The sequence below is a fragment of the Protopterus annectens genome, chromosome 7.part1, assembly GCF_019279795.1.
Source record: "Protopterus annectens isolate FY-2018-M chromosome 7.part1, PAN1.0, whole genome shotgun sequence".
In the NCBI taxonomy this organism is placed as follows: domain Eukaryota; kingdom Metazoa; phylum Chordata; order Ceratodontiformes; family Protopteridae; genus Protopterus; species Protopterus annectens.
In genome coordinates, this window is record NC_056740.1 from 438473496 (window position 1) to 438495169 (window position 21674).

A 21674-nucleotide genomic window follows, 5' to 3' on the forward strand; every position below is an offset into this window, starting at 1 on the left:
CATTGTACCCCTATATTCCTCCCTCATCAGACCCATGATTGAGTACAATGCCCCATTTGGTATGTACCTCACCCGGCATTTGCAACAGCTGGAGAGACCACAAAAGTACCTCACCAAGAGGATCAAGGGTCTCCAACATATGTCTTATTCTGCCAGACTAAAGAAACTTCAGCTCTATTCAGTAGCATACCGCCTGCTCAGAGGTGATCTCTGCCTGACGACAAGGCCATGTCAAATCAGGATCTGATGGACATGCTCCACCTCAAAAATCCAAATCCATCAGGACCACGAGAGCTAAAGACTTAAACCTCGGCACAAGTATGAATAGGACATGCTGGAGGGATAGATTCATAACCCAGAGGCTTCCCATGCTTTGGAACAAGATCCCAGTTCGTATTAGGCAGAGCCCCTCACTGACTCTCTTCAAGAGAAATCTTGATGAGTGGATGGGAGATCGTAAGTTTACCCCAGGGGTCACATCTGTGTCACTGCTAGACAGGGGCACAGTAAACTAATTATATTATATAAGGGGACCTTCATTGTGTCACTACTAGACAGAGGCACAGTATTCTAAATTTATTCTGTACATTTTTTGTACCATTTCATGGGGTGGCAAAAGCCATATCACTATGGATAGGCTTACAAATGCCCCAGGGCAGATAGCCTAGTACTATACTATGAAACTATGAAACTATGTCACTTATCTAGCCCTTTATAACATGAGCCTTTCCTCCTTTAATGTGCTGTTACTTTCCCTTCAACCATTTAGACTTCTTCAGTCAGCTTGTACAGGGCTCCTACTGATTCCAAGAATACACCTGGAGTGCTGTTGTAAATCTATTCTTTTGACTTCCAGGTGATGTTCTTGTGGAATTTAGTGCCGTGTCTTTGAGGGATGTAGTTACTTCCCTGAACAGCTTTAAGAGCTACTTTAAAAAATGCCTGTCTGCACCCTAACTGCGTCTTAGATTAAGCACTATTTATGAATCCTTATTTTATTGTGTTTATGTATTTTTATGGTCTATTGTGATTTGCATAGGTTTGCACATGCATCTAAATTATTTATTGACTGATCCTAGGTTAAAATAATGACCTTTTGTAGGCATATTGTGCAGTGTTGAGAGAAGCTGCTCATGAATTGTTTGTTCTGCAGTAGAATAACTCTGAGTCCTGACTCCCCTCTATATGTAGTCCTAATTCTTGGAGCCCAAAATACCCCCTGATCTGGGGTTACCTGCTCGTTCAGCTGGCAAATGTGGCTTGTGGTTGTAGGAAGAGAGTGGACTGAGTGTTAGCCCTGCTGAATGCAAAGGTAAGCTTATCTGTTAGATGGTAGAGGCTCTACACCCTACACACCATGTTACATTGTAGCCATTGATTTTTAATGAGATCTAGAAGTGCTCCTGCCCCTTCCCAAAGGTTACAATGTTACCCAGTCCTGCCTACAAGCCTAGTCTGGTCTACATTCCAAGCTTCAGCATCAACTGGAACTATGGAGAACATTCTGTTCTCATCAGTATGTCATTCTGTCTTTCACCCCCCCCCCCCCCAATAGAGGCAAGCAATGCTTCATGACTTCTTTCTTACAACCATGTCAGCTCCTACAGGTGCCTCTAATCAAACTTGGGTCCACTGGGTCAGAGTTGGGGTCTGTCTTTCTACATCAATGGAGCTGACTTCCACTTACTGCTAATTGCTGAGCTGCATTGTATGCTTCTCTTATGATGATTTATTTCCTGATCTGTTCTGTTCTCCACCATTTTTCATCTTTTGGCCAAGACATTGTTTATATGCTGTGTTTTGCATTTGTTGTAGTTGAGGCACACATTAATGTTGTCTGGTGCTACTGGCATATGTGTGTGCATATGTGTGCACCCCTGCCCATCCTGCAGGCAGTTTCTTACTTATGCTACTGCTGTGCAGAATAACGTTTGTGGCAGGCATGCACTGACCAATGTGCAACTGCTCTTCACGTCTTGAGACAGAATAAGCAACCTGAGTGTTAGAACACAGAGAAAACTTAAATGCTAAACTCAGACGGAGAGAAGTTTTTAAAAGTCCTGCTTGAAAGGTAGGCCAGTTTCAGTGCTTATAAACACACATGGAGCAGCCATAGCATCCTATATTCAGCTAACTGGACACTAATGTTCTTATGCTACTGAAATCACTAGTGGCTGCATAGGGAGTGGACAGAGCTCACTCATGCCACCTGTGGTGCTCCACTCCAAGTTTCTCATTACAAAATAAAATACTGCATCCAATAAGGCAAGTGAAGTGACTAATTTTCTGTTAATATTTGTTTGCCTGAGACTGGACAAGAAAGGAGAAACTGTAAGTTGTTTGTCCAGCACCAGAATCTGTGATGTTACAAGTACCCTAAGGTCTGTTAATTCATGCAGATATGACTACAACTTAGTGATGGCCTATGTGGGAGTGAATGACCTGAGGTACTCTACCCAGAGGGATACACACAGAGACATAATGGAACTTTCTATGCATGTATTAGAGGCAGGAACTACACTGGTATCTTGCCTTCACCAATAATGATCTCTAGATATATCATTGTCAAACAAAGATTACAGAATTAACCTCAATGTCATTTTCTAGACTTCATTAATACCAATGCATTGGAGCAAATTATAAAACTATCTACCAGAAGCTCTAATATCCTTGACTGGGTCCTTAACAATCCAGCCCCTGCCTGCACACCACCATACATTTCCTCATCCCTGGTCAAATCTGACTAAAAATGGTTATATTCTCTGCCAAGTCTAGTGGTAACACCTCACCACCAAATCAGACCACCTTTAGGGACTTCTCCATGACAAACCTACTTCAACTTGTAGAAGACCTATGCAAAATACCAACAATTTCTTGCAAATGGACCCATTTGAGAGGGCTTCTACAATCACTTCTGCCTTTTCCCAGCACCTGAACTTTTGCATACTACCCACCCACTCTAAATATGAATAACCTCAAGAATACCCTCTCTGGTGGTGCTCGCATATTAATACAGATGCCAGTAGTTGAGGCCCTTAGTCTCAGTAACTCAGCAGGCAGCACACTCACCTTTCTTGAGGAAGGCTGTGGGTTCTATTCCCACATCAGGTAGTTGGATTAACTTTCTAATACTGACACTGTAGTGGAACAAAAGGAGGATGCTATACTCATCAGTGTGCCTTCCCATGAATGAGATGTCAAACTTAGGCCTCATCTGCCTGTATTGATGGTTACTCAAATAGATGCAAAAGATCCCATGGCACTTATCAAAAAGAGTGGAGGTCCTTTATTTATATACAAAAATAATGTTTATTTACAAAATATTTGCATATTTACAAATATTTACAAGTGTGTGTGTGTGTGTGTGTGTGTGTGTGTGTGTGTGTGTGTGTGTGTGTGTGTGTGTGTGTGTGTGTGTGTTTTTATTTATATATATATATATATAAAAACACACACACACACACACACACACACACACACACACACACACACACACACACACACACACACCTGTTTACATAATCATACTAAATTTTCATCCCGGTTAGACCCCCACTCCTTTTTTCCATAACTGTCATCTGATTTTACTTAATATTGTTGCTAAAATCCATTTACCATCTAAGATAATTTCATTTTTTCTTTCATTCCCCATAACATAAATAACTTATCTATTCTTTTAACATAGTCTTTACTTCTATTCTTATCATATCCATATTTAATCATATTCATGTTTATTTTATCCACTTCTTTTATATCGTCAAAAAATCTTCTTTACATAATTTTCCTCATAACATTTTTACTCTTTTACATTTCGAAAACACGTCCATAGTTTCTTTTTCTTGACAATGTAAACATATTCTATAATTTTTTTATTATATGGCATATTTCCTTTTACTGTCAATTTATCGATTAGCAGTCTCCAGAAAAAATATTGACATTCTGTTTTCTGATTAAACCATTTGGTTTTTATTTTTATAGCTTTAATTTATTCATCTGTTATATTTCCCCATGGCTTGACATAGTAATGTTTTATCATTACATTCTTATACCATACTTTTTTATCTTTTTCTATATCCTCAGTTTTTATTTTCCACAAAAATATTTTTCTTGGTAATACTTTATTTCCTCATGTATACACTCATAGGCTCATAGGATTACAAGAGGTTACTAGGCTAATGGCCTTGGGGCCCTTACAAGCCTAGCAAAGAGTTTATCCCCAAAAAGAAACCTCAATCTGAACCCATCACCCCTGTCAAGTGAGGGACACAGGTGGAACCCCATGGGATAAATTTGTGGTTTCCTATCCACTCATCAAGGTTGCGCTTGAAGATGGTCAGTGATATACTCTGTTTGACATGTACTGGGAGACTATTCCAGAGACTGGACAGCCTCTGGGAGACAAACCTGTCATTCCAGCAGGTTTTGTTATTGTCGCATAATTAGATTTAGGCTTTTCGATCAGTTAATGCATGAAGAGTTAGATTTATGGATATGGAGCATCTCTGGTAGGGCAGGGTCCGAGATTGCCTTGTAGGCAAGACACAGATCACCTCTGAGCAATCTGTACGATACTGAGTACAGTGATAGTGATATGAGCCTGTCCACATAAGACAAGTGTTAGAGGCCATGGATTCTCTTTGTTAGGCATTTCTGTGGTCTTTCCAGCCGGTGCAGGAATTTGGAGAGGTGGGTGGCAGTGAAGAGTTACCAAATAGCTGGGTAACTACAGCAGAGATAGTAAGGGAGATAGCTAGAAAGGTGCTTGGTATCACATCTGGACAGAGGAATGAAGACAAGGAGACATGGTGGTGGAATGAGGAAGTACAGGAGAGTATACAGAGAAAGAGATTGGCAAAGAAGAAGTGGGATTGTCAGAGAGATGAAGAAAGTAGACAGGAGTATAAGGAGATGAGGTGCATGGCAAAGAGAGAGGTGGCAAAGGCTAAGGATAAGTCTTATGAAGAGTTGTATGAAAGGTTGGACACTAAGGGGGGAGAAAAGGACCTGTACCGATTGGCTAGACAGAGGGACTGAGCTAGGAAAGATGTCCAGCAGGTAAAGGTGATAAAGGATAATGAGGGAAACATACTCACAAGCGAGGAGAGTGTGTTGAGGAGATGGAAAGAGTACTTTGAGGGGTTGATGAATGAAGAGAATGAGAGGGAGAGAAGGTTGGATGATGAAGGGATAGTAAATCATGAAGTACAATGGATTAGCAAGGATAGCTACGAAGAGAATGAAGAATGGAAAGGCTGTTGGCCCAGATGACATACCTGTGGAAGCATGGATGTGTTTAGGTGAAATGGCCGTGTAGTTTTTAACCATATTGTTTAATGAAACCTTGGAAAATGAGAGGATGCCTGAGGAATGGAGAAAAAGTGTTTTGGTACTGATTTTTAAGAATAAGGGTGATGTGCAGAGCTGTAGTAACTACAGAGGGATAAAATTGATCAGTCACAGCATGAAATTATGGGTAAGAGTAGTGGAAGCAAGGTTAAGAAGGGACGTGATGATTAGTGATCAGCAGTATGGTTTCATGCCAGGAAAGAGCACTACAGATGCGATCTTTGTTCTGAGCGTGTTAATGGAGAAGTACAGAGAATGTCGGAAGGAGTTGAATTGTGTTTTTGTAGACTTAAAGAAATCATATGACAGGGTGCCTAGAGAGGAGTTGTGGTATTGTATGAGGAAGTCAGGAGCATACCTCTCAACCTCTTGCAGCAAAAAATCTGGACAAAGCCTGACAAAATGGGGGGACAGAAGCCCAAAAATAGGGCCAGATTTTAAATACTGCTCTTATAAACTTAAAATGTTGCTAGAATAACAGGATTTGTCTTAACATGCATTTTTTTGAAGGACATGAAGTCTGAAACACAAATGTATATCATTATTTAGTGAGTTCAGTCCTCACTTTATCCCAGTGATTTGCCAGAAAATCACAAATTTTTTGAGCAACAGATCAAAAATATATGGCAAAAATCTGGTCATTCTGCGAAAATCTGTACAGTTGAGAGGTATGGTCAGGAGTGTCAGAAAAGTATGTAAGAGTGGTACAGGATATGTACGAGGGTAGGGTTTCATGCCAGGAAAGAGCACTACAGATGTGATGTTTGCTCTGAGAGTGTTGATGGAGAAGTACAGAGAAGGTCAGAAGGAGTTGCATTGTGTCTTTGTGGACTTAGAGAAAGCATATGACAGGGTGCCTAGAGAGGAGTTTTGGTATTGTATGAGGAAATCGGGAGTGTCAGAGAAGTATATAAGAGTGGTACAGGATATGTACAAGGGTAGTGTGACAATAGTGAGGTCTGCGGTGGGAGTGACGGATGCGTTTAAGGTGGAGGTGGGGGTTACATCAAGGATCAGCTCTGAGCCCTTTCTTATTTGCAATGGTGATGGACAGGTTGACAGACGAGAGCAGACAGGAGTCCCCGTGGACTATGATGTTTGCAGATGACATTGTGATCTGCAGTGAGAGTAGGGAACAGGTGGAGGAGACCCTGGAGAGATGGAGATATGCTCTAGAGAGAAGAGGAATGAAGGTCAGCAGGACTAAGACAGAATATATGTGTGTGAATGAGAGAGGATAGAGGAATGGTGAGGATGCAAGGAGTAGAGGTGGCGAAGGTGGATGAGTTTAAATACTTGGGGTCAATAGTTCAGAGTAACGGTGAGTGTGGAAGAGAAGTGAAGAAGAGAGTACAGGCAGGATGGAATGGGTGGAGAAGAGTGTCAGGAGTGATTTGTGACAGACAAGAACCTGTAAGAGTGAAAGGGAAGGTCTACAAGAGGGTAGTGAGACCAGCTATGTTATATGGGTTGGAGACAGTGGCATTGACAAAAAGGCAGGAGTTTGAGCTGGATGTAGCAGAATTAAAGATGTTAAGATTTGCACTGGGTGTGATGAGGGTGGACAGGATTAGGAATAAATATATTAGAGGGTCAGCCCAGGTTGGAAGGTTTGGAGACTAAGCCAGAGAGGCACAATTACATTGGTTTGGACTTGTGCTGAGGAGGGATGCTGAGTATATTGGGGAAACAGATGCTAAGGATGAAGCTACCAGGTAACAGGAAAAGAGGAAGGCCTAAGATAAGGTTTATGGATGTGGTGAGAGATGACATGCAGGTGGTTGGTGTGACAGAGCAAGATGCAGAGGACAGGAAGAAATGGAAACAGGTGATCTGCTGTGGCGACCCCTAACGGGAACAGCCGAAAGAAGATGATGATGACATACCAAATGGAGCGTTGTACTCAATTATTGGTGTAATGAGGAAGGAGTACAGAGAAGTAATAACTTCCTTTTTTTCTGGATGCAACCCCTTTATTTATGAGATGAACCAAGTAAAAGGCTTTTCTGACCACTGCTGCTATATGATGGTCGAATATGAGATTGTTGTCAACCTGTGTACCCAGGTCTCTCACCACAGGTTGTGTGCTTAGGATGCTGCTGTTGATGTGGTAAATAGCAGGCAAGCTCTACAGAATCAGTACAAGTGATTCATAGCTTAATGTTTGGCTAACCACCCTTGTGGGCCATTTTAAGCTGAGACATTTACCCCATGTGAGAATTAAACCCTGTACAATGGGTCTGTAAGGTAAACACCTTAACCATTATGCCAGCCTCCCGCTCTTTTTCTTTTTTACTCTTTTTACCAAACCCCCAAATTTATCATACTTATATTTATATAATTTTACTACTAATCTCTCATCTTTTTCATTTATCCACTTTAACATAAATAATACAAATTTAATGAAGCAGTGCATACTACTGGGTTAATTAACCCTAATCCTCATTCTTTATTTGTATACAAAACTCCTGTTTTTTACTCGCTTTAAACTAAAACCTGATATAAATGAAAAAAATATCTGCAATAATTCCTTTTTAAATATTGTTGGTATCGTAAATACACTTACTAAGTAAGTTATTTCCCATCAGTACTGAATTTATCTAATAAGCCTTTTTTTTCTGAATGATAAGTTATGTGTTCTCCAGAAAAGACAGGTTTGTTTTATTTCTTCTATTGGTTTTCCCATTGACTTTTACTTACATCTTTATTCCCAAATTTTATACTTAACACAGACATTTCATTCATTCATTCATTGTAAAATATATAGGTGTATACTAGGCTAATGGCCCTGGAGCCTCTACAAGCCTAGCCCATAGGATTACCCTGGCATCGTGCCACCAACCTTTAGTTCTCATTGCATCTGTCAAATAGAGCCACTGGAGTAATCCCCAGCGTGAATTTTCTATTTCCCATCCACTCATCAAGATTTCTCTTGAAGCGGGCCACTGAGGTGCTTTGTTTGATAAAAGCTTCCCTTCCAGAGACCTCTTGATCTGTAGTCAAATGCTCTACCACTGAGCTATACCCCCATTCCACTATACATCCAAACTTTACTGTATCACTTAAACCTCTACTTTTCTCTTTATTTAAAGCCATGTTTATCCTATCTAGATACTCATTTGTGCAAATCATTACTTCTTTATCCAAATTTTGTTTTCTGCAATTATTATAATGTCATCTGCATATGCTAACAGAACTGGAATTCTTAACCCTTCAGGTGTTATATATCCCACCTCCTTTGTTTTGTAATTTATTTCATGTACTATCACATTCATAAGTAATGCAAAGAGTATACAACTAATTGGACATCCCTGTTTTACACCACTCTTCATATATGCCTATTGGCTTAACCAACCATTTAAAAGTATTTTACGTTATTATTACTATATGCTGACATACATAATTTTCAAACTTTCTCACTTAAATTATATTCTTTCATTGTTACCCATAAGATTTCATGTCTGAGTGTGTCAAATTACTCATTAAGGTCTCCTATCATGATTTTGGCTTATTCGTTTCTGTTCATGAAACCCACAATTTCTTAGGTAAATACTAGGCTAACTGTCTTTATGGACCATTTTAAGCCTAACCAATTTCCCTTAGTGAGAATCAAACCATGTACTTGTTGTCTCTGAGATAGACACCTTAACGATTATGTCAAATCTGTTATCATTAATAATTTTTGACAACCCTTCCCCTTTATAATATATATGCTATCTTCCATAATATTTCCATTGTAGTTTCAAATCTCTTTTGTATTATTTTCATAAAGATCTTTTATTGTTCAAAACTACAAGTCTCCAGTTTTTTAATTGTCTTCTGTCTTCCTTCTTTCATATGAATTTAAGTATTCCACTACATAATTCTTTATACATAAAACCATCATTTAACCATTCATTCAAAATGTTTAAAAACATTTTTTTGCCAATCCCTTAAGTTTTTATGCATGTAATACTCTATCCCATCTGGTCATGCAGCTGAATCTATTTTTACTTGTCCTAATACTTTATTTAGCACATTTAAAGAAGTATTTTTTTCCAAGACTTTAGTCTCTTTTTCTGTTACCTTGCATATTGTTTCACTACCCTCTTTTTCTTTAAACATTTCTTGTAAAATTGTACTACACTATTCATAATCTTTTCCTGAGTTCTTTTTATGTCTCCTATTACATTTTTTTTATTTTTCTCATTATACTATCTTCCTTTACTGATCTGCTTAAGTAACTCAATACTTCTCCTTTTCCTTGTAAAAATATCTTTGCTTATATAACAATTCTTGTATTTTTTTCTTGATTTCTTTCATATATTTTTTCTTTGTGAAAGTGCTTTCTGTCATTATGTTCTAAATCTTCCAATGCATCATTATATTTTCTTTTATATTTTTCTTTCTCTGCTTTTCTCACATCATATTGCCAGTGTAAAAAACATGTTTATATTTTTCCTTAAATATCACCCATCCATACCTCTTAACTGTACAGATTTTTGCAGAATGTCCAGATTTTTGCTTCATATTTTTGGTCTGTTTCTCATAAAATTGTCATTCTCTGGCAAATCATTAGCAAAACATTGAGGGATGAAGTCAGAAAAATAAATTTGAGTTTCAGAATTCATACACTTCAGAAAATTCATGTTAATGCAAAACCTGTTATTCTGTTTTTAGGCCTTTGTCCACCCATTTTTTATGGCTTTGTCCAGATTTTTACTGTTAGAAGTTCAGAGGTATACACCCATCATTCAGACCAATTTTTATAAAATGTTCTCATAGTAATATGCTCTTTCCATAACTATATTGCAGATTTCATCTTCATTCCGTGCTTTTTCATTTATCATTTTTATTCCTTTTTGTATTTTTATATATTCCTTCTTTTTCTTTATCTCTATCCACATTGCAAGATGATCAGAAAATCCTGTTTCAATTACTTCCCTTTCTGCTAGAACTAAATCTTCTGTTACTATAAAATAATCAGTTTAATTTCTATACATACCCCTTTTGCGAGTCCATGAATTGTTGTCCCAAAGTTTTAACTTAACAGATCTTATAACGTCTAACATTTTTCTTATATCATTTTCTTTCTTTTTATGCTTGCCTGTTAAATTACAAAGTCTCCTGTTATTATAATATTCATATTTATCACTGCATAGTATAAAATCTGATGAAATAAACTTTGCTTTTCCTTAAATTAGTTATAATTCTATATATTTGTTCTTTTCATTTTAACTCTACAATGGTTAATCTTCCCATTTTTGCTACAGTTACATTTAATATCTTTACTGTATTTCTACAGAATGTGGGTATTCCAGAATATCAGTCATTTCTCAAATTGTGGATTATCTTTCCTCGCCATAGTTTCTCTGTTTGCAACTTTTCTTCATTTGTTAAAAATCTTCTGTCTTCTAATATAATTACATGTAATATTACACCAGTCCCAAAATCCCATTCTTCTTACTGTATCCTTAATACCGTTCACGTTTACCGAAAGCACTCTAAAATTTTTATTTTCCCTTTTCCTTATATTCATGGTTTTATAAGTTCAAAGCTAATTACTACGCTAGATTTATTAATAGGCCATTCTAAGCCTAAACCATTTCCTTCCCAAAGGTGAGAATCAAGCACTGTATGTCGTGCCTGTGAGTTAAAAACTTTAGCCATTATACCAAGCTCTACTCTTTAGCCATATATACTCTTTTTCGTCCATTTCCTTTCTTTTATTCCTTTAGTACTTATCCCTTTAAATTTATTTTCCTGTCGTTTACACTTTTACCAATACCATCAATTTTCAAGGGCAAAGCAGGTTTTAGGCTTTCTTGTTTTTTAAAAGGTTAATTTGAGTAAACAGATATTGAGTTACCTGGTGCAGTCACACAGTATATCAGTAGAATATGTAGGAGTCCTTACATTTGCAAATTTGACAAAGATTTGCATATGTTTCTCATTACCTTCATTTATGTCAGCTGTCTAACTAATTTCTAAATTCAGTGTATTTATTTCTTCCTTGGAGAAGAGGAAATGACATTTTTGTTGGCTCACATCTTCTGCAGGAGTGGAAGGGGTGGGTGTGTGTGGGGTCATTGCTTGGAGCTATAAATGCTACGAGGAGACTATGGACTGTTCCTGAAGTGTGTCCACGACATATGCATATTAGGTGACGGATGAGACAATGGATAGGCCATAAGGAAAAAGCCCTCTGCAGCCTTCAATTTGTTGGCATTACTGGTCATCCTGATTTCCTTTAAATCCACTCTGCAGACACTTACATAAATAATTTTCCTGCTTGCAGGGCGGGCCACTGTCTGTGGGGGGTAACCTGGATACATGCCATGGTTGTCAGAATGGAAAATCAAGCAGAAAGTCTGAGACACAGCCTTAGAGCATATAGAAACAGTGAGAGACACAAAATGTACCTTTTGGGGAGTTTTATTCTATCATGAATATCTGACTTCTTTTCATATTCCCCAAAGTGTAAGATAACAGGATTTGGGCAAACAAGGTTAATAATCCATATCACTTTCCATATCACTGTGCATAAACCTGTTTTTGTTCTTATGAGCACATTAGTTATTATCACACATATTACATGTTAGAGCAATAGCTGCTTCACATCTGGGCTATCTAATACCAAAGTAACAACATCGGGCACAATTCTGAAGTTAAGTATACTTCTAGAAGTACTCCTAATTAACTTAAAACCGCCAGTAATAATAATGTATTCCTTCAAAGCAATTTCTGAATTCCACTTGAGCTCTGAATCATATAGAATGAAAAAGGTGTGAGACTTCAGCTGACAGAATAGATAATTACCATTGTCTTTAAAGTAGGTAGTTACCTTTCTTGTGTTTCTCCAGCTTTGACGCGTATTTTTTTAACAATTAGCTCTGGATGGAGTTTTACTTTTGTCCATGGTATAATGGTTTGGACAGTATCCCAGATGTTTGCCCATCCTGCAGTGCCTTCCCATTTAAAATTGATCATCATCAGCTCACCAATATCTTTGTCAGTGGTAATCAGGAAAGAATGGGTTTTGTTCCCTGTGATGCGCTCATCTCTGTGAAACCAAAAATAATTGTTCAATATCTTCCAGTGTGGATCCTCTTAAGACTTCGGGACAAAAAATGGTGGTAATATGAAAACTACTGAAACAACATATGCTGGGAATTCAGACTCAAACTCATAGTAATATTACTTACCAGCCTAAGATACAAATTTAGATAGACCTGTGTCATCTCTGATCATAAAAAAACGAATACATCTGGAATATGTCAATATGAACCACGTTTGTTATATAATTTGTTTCTACTTATCTGTTTTGCTTTACCTGTTGAGGAAAATCTGAAGCAAGTTTAAGGTCTTGGCTATATTGTAATACTGATAGTTTAACAAAAAATGCATTAAATGGCTTGCTGACAAAGAAACATCAACCACTATATGTCATGTATGATACTGAAACACAAAATAGAGATAAAGTTAAAAAGCTAACTCTGTGTGATTATGGATATCTTATTGTGAAAGCATGCTAGGCAATGAATAAACTTTTGCTTGAATAGCATTTTAGAAAATGACAGTAACCCAAAAATGAGCATATATTCCTTTGTACTACACAACAGGCAACATGCACTGGTGAAAGGTGAATACAAAATTCCAAACAAAACTGCTAACGGCAGTGATTGTGGTGGTCGGTTGATTTGAATGAATACTGTTCTTGTTTACCACTTAGAAAGTCACAAGGTTACTACAACTCTTCAAATTGTTGTACTGAAGACCCTTTCATTCAGAGGATTTAAATGGCATATTTGTTAAAGCTGTTATCTTTCACTTCTAGGGCTTGAAGTTCAGTTCTGCCCTCCAGGTGCATTTTTGCACAGTTTACACATTTTACTGGGTTTGGGTATTTTTTATTTGTCGCTAAAGGTGACTGGCTAAATTAAAATTGTGCTTAGTGTTGAACTATGGAGCATATCAGTCTCATAAAAGAAACTCTTTCTCACTGGGATCACCTTAGATAAAATAAAGGCAGAATAATAAATTGCTACTTTTGCACTCTTTAGCATAAAGTGGCCCAGTGTTTGCCTCCTGTTTTCTTCATTTACTGTTGACCACTGATACAGCATGCCTTCAGCTCAGACCAGGAACAGTGATACAGCATGTCTTCAGCTCAGACCAGGAACAGTGATACAGCATGTCTTCAGCTCAGACCAGGAACAGTGATACAGCATGCCTTCAGCTCAGACCAGGAACAGTGATACAGCATGCCTTCAGCTCAGACCAGGAACAGTGATACAGCATGCCTTCAGCTCAGACCAGGAACAGTGATACAGCATGCCTTCAGCTCAGACCAGGAACAGTGATACAGCATGCCTTCAGCTCAGACCAGGAACGGTGATACAGCATGCCTTCAGCTCAGACCAGGAACGGTGATACAGCATGCCTTCAGCTCAGACCAGGAATGGTGATACAGCATGCCTTCAGCTCAGACCAGGAACGGTGATACAGCATGCCTTCAGCTCAGACCAGGAACAGTGATACAGCATGCCTTCAGCTCAGACCAGGAACAGTGATACAGCATACCTTCAGCTCAGACCAGGAACAGTGATACAGCATGCCTTCAGCTCAGACCAGGAACAGTGATACAGCATGCCTTCAGCTCAGACCAGGAACAGTGATACAGCATGCCTTCAGCTCAGACCAGGAACAGTGATTCAGCATGCCTTCAGCTCAGACCAGGAATAGTAACCACTGCAATCACTTTTTCAATAATTACACTTGAGCTCCTTTGCATGTTTTGGTCTGTCATTTGCTGCTTGCTTTTGTTTTATATTTTCCATTGATTGCTTGCTTATATATTACTTCTGGGATTTCCCAAGAATACTAGCATTGCAAGCATTTTTTTCATTAGCAAGACCTTTTCAAGCCTCTCTGTCTGAATGAACAAGGAGACTTTTTTTTAACAAGAAGTATCTTTATTGAATTATGACTTATGATTAGCAATCATACATTTATATAAATTTTTATTTATTTTATTTTACATTTGTTGACCGGGCTAGTCTAACTGGATATATTTCCATTTTCAGTAGAGGCCCGGGGAGAAAAGCTCCAACATAGTACAAACAGTATTATGCAATTATATAACAAAAACAACAAACTTCAGCTGAAAACAAACTATATTGACATAGCCTTAGTTGCAACATCACAGACCGTATTGACATAATTTTAGTTGCAAACATTATACATCACTTATAATCTACCCAGTCATTGTCAGTCGAACTTTACAAATCTCCTTCAAATCCTGCCTTCTTTTAAACATTATTCCTCCCCTGTATGTATTGTTCCCACAATTCCCATTTTTTCCTATGTAATTTGCTCCTACACTTTTCTAAAGATCCCATCTCCAGTTGTTTAATTTCTGTTACTATATTCACTACTTCTAATACAGTTGGTTTAGACTTTGATTTCCATTTTCTAGTAACTGCTTTTTTTGGCAGCCACCACAATTAGACTGAGCAAGGCCTTTCTATGTCTGGCAGTTCTGATTCTCTATCATAGCTCAGAAAAATTATTTCCCTAGTTATACCAGTTTGCTCACCCAGTATCTCTGATAGATACCCTGCAGGGAATCTTTAAAGTCTGCCAACTAATTACACTTCCAGAAAATATGTTCTCAATTACCTCTTTCTTGCTCAGCACACCTCCAACATTTGCTGTCTACTTCAGGAAAAATTCTCTGCAGCCTACTTGGGGTATAACAATATCTAATTAAACATCTTCAAGCAAAAACCATAAATATTCCAAATGTTATTGCATATTTGGGAGATAAACATATATCCCCCATTGGTTCTTTGTGAATTGCTTATTCAGTCTTTTTTCCCAATCATTTCTAACCTCCTTTCACTGATTCTTATAGTTATCATGCAGTATTTTGTATTCTCTAACAAATTATTCATTGTAACAGCAGCTTCTGTTCTAGATTCTACAAAGAAGCTGTATTAGTGCTGGTCTTTCAATTAGGACTCCACTATTTTTTTCTCTTTACCTATACTCTGATATCAGTCCTTGATAGAGAAGGCAATCTCTAACCTGCAGTCCAAATAAATTATTGGCGTCTTCCCATACTATTACCTTCCCCTCTCTAGTATTACCAGAATCTCCTTTCTCCATTCACATGTTGGCTTAGTTCTTAGAATACTTTCTGCTACTTTATGAATATAATATTTTATATGATTATTGTTATTCTCCTTAAATGTTTGCATCCAAAATCCCAGTCTCTTCTTGTTTCTTGAGCTTCCCCCCATTTCATCATCATCCCTTTCTATTTTTAATTACATTTTTCTGCTTGTGTTATATATAGGAACCTTAACTGTGTTACTCTGAAATATCCCTTCAAATCAAGTAATCACAATTTGCCTTGTTCTGGTGAAAGAATCAACCTATCCCATTTGACTCTTGCTGTTTTCCCCTCCCAGATAAAATCCTTCAGCTCTTTATTACTTGCTAGCCACAGGTTCTCCTCAGGTTGATAAAAATATGTCTAACGTGTGTATAAGTCTAAAGGGATTAAAAACATTTTTAACTGCTTGTATCTTGTTATCCACATCCATGAAACAGAGCTTCCAATTTCTCATTTTTGTATTATCCTTTGTTTAGTTTTTTTTCCCACATATCCTTAACTGCCACTCCAGGCTTTAAAGTTTGTACTTGATTTTATTCATATATCAGCCTCTCTGTGGTTGCAACATTTGATTTTACACTCACCAGACTCATCACATCCTTCATTTAATAATCCATTCTACTGATCCTCCATATGGTAGCTTTTCCCCAAAACAACTCCTAACCTCTTCAATTTTAATTGTATTTCTGATCCCTTTACTTTTCTTCCTATTAATTTTAGTTTCACATTTTTTAGTTTTATTTCTACTTCTTTTATTACCTTAGCCATCCATAATTTATTCTTTGCTATTAAAGTCACATCACTGGTGTAAGCCAATGTACATGGAAATGATATTCCTTCTCAGACTCCCATCTATTGTCTTTCAAATCATCCTCATTTATATGTAATAAATCATTCATATATAGACAAAGTAACACCCCACTCAATGGATATCCTGTCTCACCCCTCCCTTTGTCCATATTTATATTTTTACTCATCTACCCATTAACCAATAAACCCAATTAATCAATTTCCTTCCCAATTTCCTTTCCTATGGAACATACAGTAAGAACCTGCTATCATGGATGGGCAGTTTCCCATCATCTCTGGCCACCCTAATAGACAGGGGCATCCTGAGGCAATGTAGCAATTGTCTCGTATCCTGACAAAAACTTTCTCCTGAAACAAACAACTACTTTATGTGAGAGATGTAGTTACACTATGAAACTGGAGGCAAGACTCCCACATAAGGACAAATTGAATGCCAAATACGTTGTCAGCACAGACACCCTTCCCACAATAAATAAGGACATAACACATAAACCCACATATGTGGAGGTACCTCCCAAACAAAAACCACTTACACACATAGCAATGCAAAAAACAACCACAACACATAATAACACACACACACACACACACACACACACACACACACACACACACACACACACACACACACACACACACACACAGCAGTGTCTCAGCAAATAAGCCCATAAGGTGTTACACCACAAAACTAATGTACTGGTCATAGGTGACTCCATTGTGAGACACATGGATGTTCCCATCTCCAGGCTGGATAAGTAGTGGGTTACAGTTAGCTGTCTGTTAGGTGCCAGGATCTGTTATGTCATTCAAGCACTCAAGTCACTCAACCACAAGTACCAGTATGACTCAATCATACATAGTCCATGTGAGAGTGAATGACTTGAGACATACCTCACTGGACTGGATATGAAGAGAGACATGACTGAGCTCTCAGATTATGTGTCACAGGCAGGTATAAGCCTAGCCTTAAGCAGCTTTCTACCATATTCAAGGATGAGACAATACAAATAAAAATTATTGACTTTAACAATTGGCTTAACTTCTGGTGCCAGGCCAGTGGGATCTAGTATCTGTCAACCTGGGAAGACATGGCTGACAGACCACACTGCTTTACCAGAGGTGGTCTGCACCTGTCTTCTCTAGGCTTTTGGATACTGGCAAAGGCATTAGCCACCCATATTGTGCCTTTTTTAGGCAGTGTCAAAATAACTAACCTCCCAACATAACAAAATCCTCTCTAGATAAACACAAGGTACTGTTGTTTAATGCTAGGAGTCTAAACAAGAAACTGCACTCCCTGGAAGCACTCCTCACTTTAGAAGATGCTGACATCTGTGCAGTCACTGAGACATGGTTCAAAGGCATGGAAAGCACCTCTCTGTGCAGAGCTACAATGCCTTCTATACATTCAGACCACAAACTGAGTGTGAAAGAACCAAAGGAGGAGGTGTATCCATCTTCATTATTTATTATTTTATCATTTTTGACATTTGATTACCGGGAAAGTCCAACTGGGTAAAAGCCCATTTTCAGTGGAGGCCCATGGAGAAAAGCTCCAAATTATTACAAAACATTTTAAGAACAATAATTTTACAATATTCAAAAATAAAACAGAATCATCTGCAGTCTACATAATTATAGCAAATTAGACATAATATAAAAACATTGGTTAAAAATTAACATTTATGGCAATCATCTAATATTTAGAGAAATTTTAGACAGTTTGTAAAGGAATTAAAGGTAAGTTAGTCTGATACAAATAGGAACTGCAATATGAAATGAGAGAAAAGCAGGCTTATTTAGACAGAATGTCAGGGAATATAATTAGATAGCAGTAAGGAAGTAAGCAAAGAAGGGAGAGTAAAGAAGTATAAGGAATGGGAAGATGCCTGCTCACATTTAGAGATAGAGATTATCCTGGATTTGAGCAAGAACAGAGCCAGATTTTAGCTAGGATGTTGCTGTATGCAGGTGATGTAACATTACAGGCAGACTCTGAGCAAGAACTTCAGCAAAGGTTAGGGGAATGGAATCCAAAACTGAACGCGTATGGGATGAAACTGAGCACAGATAAGCCAGTTGTAGCTGCAGCAAAACGTGGCACTCAGAAGATGCTGAGAACTGAGATAGAAGGGGAAATACTGGAACAGGTTAACAGTTTCAAGAATCGGTGACTGAGGTGAAGGGAAGTCTAAATAAAGAGGTCAAAGCTAGAATCGGAGGGGCTGTAGCTAACTGGCACAGAGTGGCAGGGGTAGTGTATAACAGAAGAATGCCAAAGAAGCTGAAAAGTAAGGTGTACAAAACAATGGTCTGATCAGTACTTCTGTATGGTACAGAAACCTGGGCAGTAAAGGCAGAGCAGTTGAGGAATTAAGAGGTGATGGAGATAAAGTGCCTAGGAAGGGTGGCAGGATGCACTCTGGGGGACAGATGAAGAAATGAGGACATTAGAGCAGAAGCTAGAGTAGTTCCAGTTGCAGAAAAGGTAAAATAGAATAGATTATGGTGGTTCAGAAACACATGCACAAAAGCAGAAGATAATGTGGTAAAGAAGATTTGGGACAGACAGGAAGAAGATGACAGGAAACAACAGCATCGAGCAAAGAGGTGGATGGATTGTGTAAGAGAAGACTGGCAACAGTCAGGCATGAGTGTTGAGGAAGACAGGAGAGTAGGACTTGTATATGGAGAGATGGCCACAGTTGACACAACACGCCGACCTCATGTAGAAAATGGGGAAAAGGGAGTTGATGATGATGATGATGATTATCTTAAAGAAGTTCTTAAAGTTTTTGGGGTTATGTGGAGGGACAGGTTTTTGCCTTTGTTTCAAGGGAGAGCGCTTTGAGATCTGATCTTACCAGTGAGGACATCACACTATCGGGGGAGCAGCATTCTCACATGTTTGTGAGTACCAGATCTAGAATATGTGTCCCCTAGTGGGAGTGCAAACTAGCTGCTCCAGGGCATTTGAATTTACAAAGTCAAGAAATCTTTGGGTTTGCATGTTAGTGGTCATGTATACCTCCCAATTGATGGAGGGATAGTTGTAATCACCCATGAGTATGACATTGGGCTGGAAGATGAGTGATTCTAGTAACTTCAGGTATAAAGTATCAGTTTCCTGGTTCATTGTGGAGGATCTGTAGCTAGCAAAAGTAAGGTAATGGATTTTTCCCATGGTTAGCTGGACATGGACTTACTCAAGCATATCATATTGTTTGACCAGCATTGAGGTGTGTTTACTTTATGTCAATAGATACACCTCCACTTTTAGCTCTTTCATGTTCAGTGGGTGTTCAGAATGTATACAAGACATTATAGCCATGTACTGTCAGAGCGCTTTCCATGGCTTTGAACCATGTTTCAGTAAGTACACAGATGTCAGCATTCTCCAGGGTGAGGAGAGCTTCCAGGGACTGCAGTTTCTTGTTGAGGCTCTTAGCATTGAGCAGTAACACCTTTAGCCTGTCCTGAGTAGCGTTTGTTATGTTGGAAGATTTGTCTGTTTGGCAATGCCTAAAAAAGGCACTATAGAGGTTGACAATGTTTGGCCAAAATCCAAAAGCCTAGAGGTGACAGGTGAAGACCATCCCTGGCAAAGTAATGTGGCCTGTAAACCATGCTCCTCCCAGGCTGACAAGTACTGAACTCCTTTGGAATGACACCAGTAGCCATGTCAATTGTTAAAGTTGATCATTTTCTGCTGGTATTGTGGTATCATCCTTGGAGAGGGTAGAATCCTGCTCAGTGCTAGGCTCATACCTGTCTGTGAGACATATTCTGAGAGCTCAGTCTTGTCTCTTCATATAGTCCAAGGAGGTACATCTCTGGTCATTCAAGCCCACATGGACTATGAATGAGTTATACTGGTACTTAGTGGTAAATGACCTGAGTGCTTGCATGATCTGGAGGATCTCTGCCCCTGACAGGCAACTAACTGTAGCTTTCTCCTTATCCAGGCTGAGAAGAAGGACATCAGTGTGTTTCACAATGGAGTCTCCTATGACCAGAATATTGGGTTGTGGAGTCTTTTGCCCTATGGGCCTAGTAGTTGAAACACAATGAGATGTGGCTTTATTGGTTGTGATAGGTATTGCCTTGTTTGTGTGAATGCGGAGTTTCTGCCTGTTTGTTGCTTTTTGTATCTGTATGTGAGAGTCTAACCTCCAGTGTCAATATGTAATTATATCTCCCACATACTGTATTTGTCTGTTTGAGAATTAAGTGGTTGCCAGCATACATAAGGCAATTTTTTCATTGCTTCAGGATGTCCATGTCCAACAAGCTGGATGCAGAGATAGCAGGAAAGAGTCCATCTATGGTTGCAGGTCCAAATGTGCAATTGCAAGGGATTGAAGTGGAGGGTGATTGTAACTGGATGAAGGAAGGCTGTTTATTTGTTGCAGTCTGCAGCTAACCTTACCAGCAATGCTGCCCAGCACTCAAACCAGATGCTCTCTGATCAGCAATAGTCCTAGATGTTCTAATAAGGTAAGGTAGTCTTAACTAAATGTGTAAATGCTGCTCACTATGGAAAGTAGTTGCCCTGTGAGTTATGCTGGACTTAGGTAAATTCCAAGGTGTTTTTTACAGGGAAATGTCTACTTCTGGTGATTGCATGTGTACAAGGCACCAGTAACCACTGCTGGGTAAAGAGCAGCTGTGTGCAAATGTGAGGCTTATAAATGATCAGAAAAAAGCAAGTTTTATGCTAACTACTACTACTGTATTTGCCTTAATATTGCTACAACTCAAGTGCTCTAGGTTACACTGCATCTGAATTGCTTTAGTGTGTTTTAACTGCTTTTCTGTATATATAGACTATCCTGTATATGTAGACTAGCTACTTATTCCACTGTATTACTGCCTCTTAAATTGTTTTTCAGTTGTGCACTTGCCTTGCTTCATTTAAAAAGTTTTAAATTGTTAAGTTTGTAGAGTTTTAATTGCATTTACTGTTTAGGGCTACGCACTCAAGTGTGTTAGCCTTTTCTGTGTTTATTTACTGTATTATTGCATTGTTTAGCCTGTTTTAACAAAACAAAAAAAGTACTATCTTGTTTGCTCATTTCCCACCTTTCCTAGCCAGTATAGTCCAAATCCCAGGCTTTGCTGGTTTCAGGACTTTATTTTCAGTGTTCAGAGCTATCCAGACCTTGCTGTGGTAGAGGGAAGTCCTACTGCTTACCAATGGGAGTGGTGAGCATTGCACTGCCTATCTAACACTAGAGGAGTGTAATTTTTGGGATGATTTCTATCCCTTTCAACTTTCTGGCTTAAAAACACGTGTGTTTGTGCATTTTTCACATTGTACAGCACCGCAGGGCTACGGTTAAACTATTCCAGGTGCCAG

General features: G+C 38.5%; 1 protein-coding gene across 1 annotated transcript in view; it reads right to left on the reverse strand.

Moving 5' to 3' along the window:
• LIPC (lipase C, hepatic type) overlaps positions 1–21674 on the reverse strand; it is a 222332-nt gene that overhangs the window by 71930 nt on the left and 128728 nt on the right. The window contains exon 7 of the mRNA XM_044078899.1: positions 12170–12388. Coding sequence (XP_043934834.1) covers positions 12170–12388 — 219 coding nt within the window. The remainder of the gene's footprint in view (positions 1–12169; positions 12389–21674) is intronic.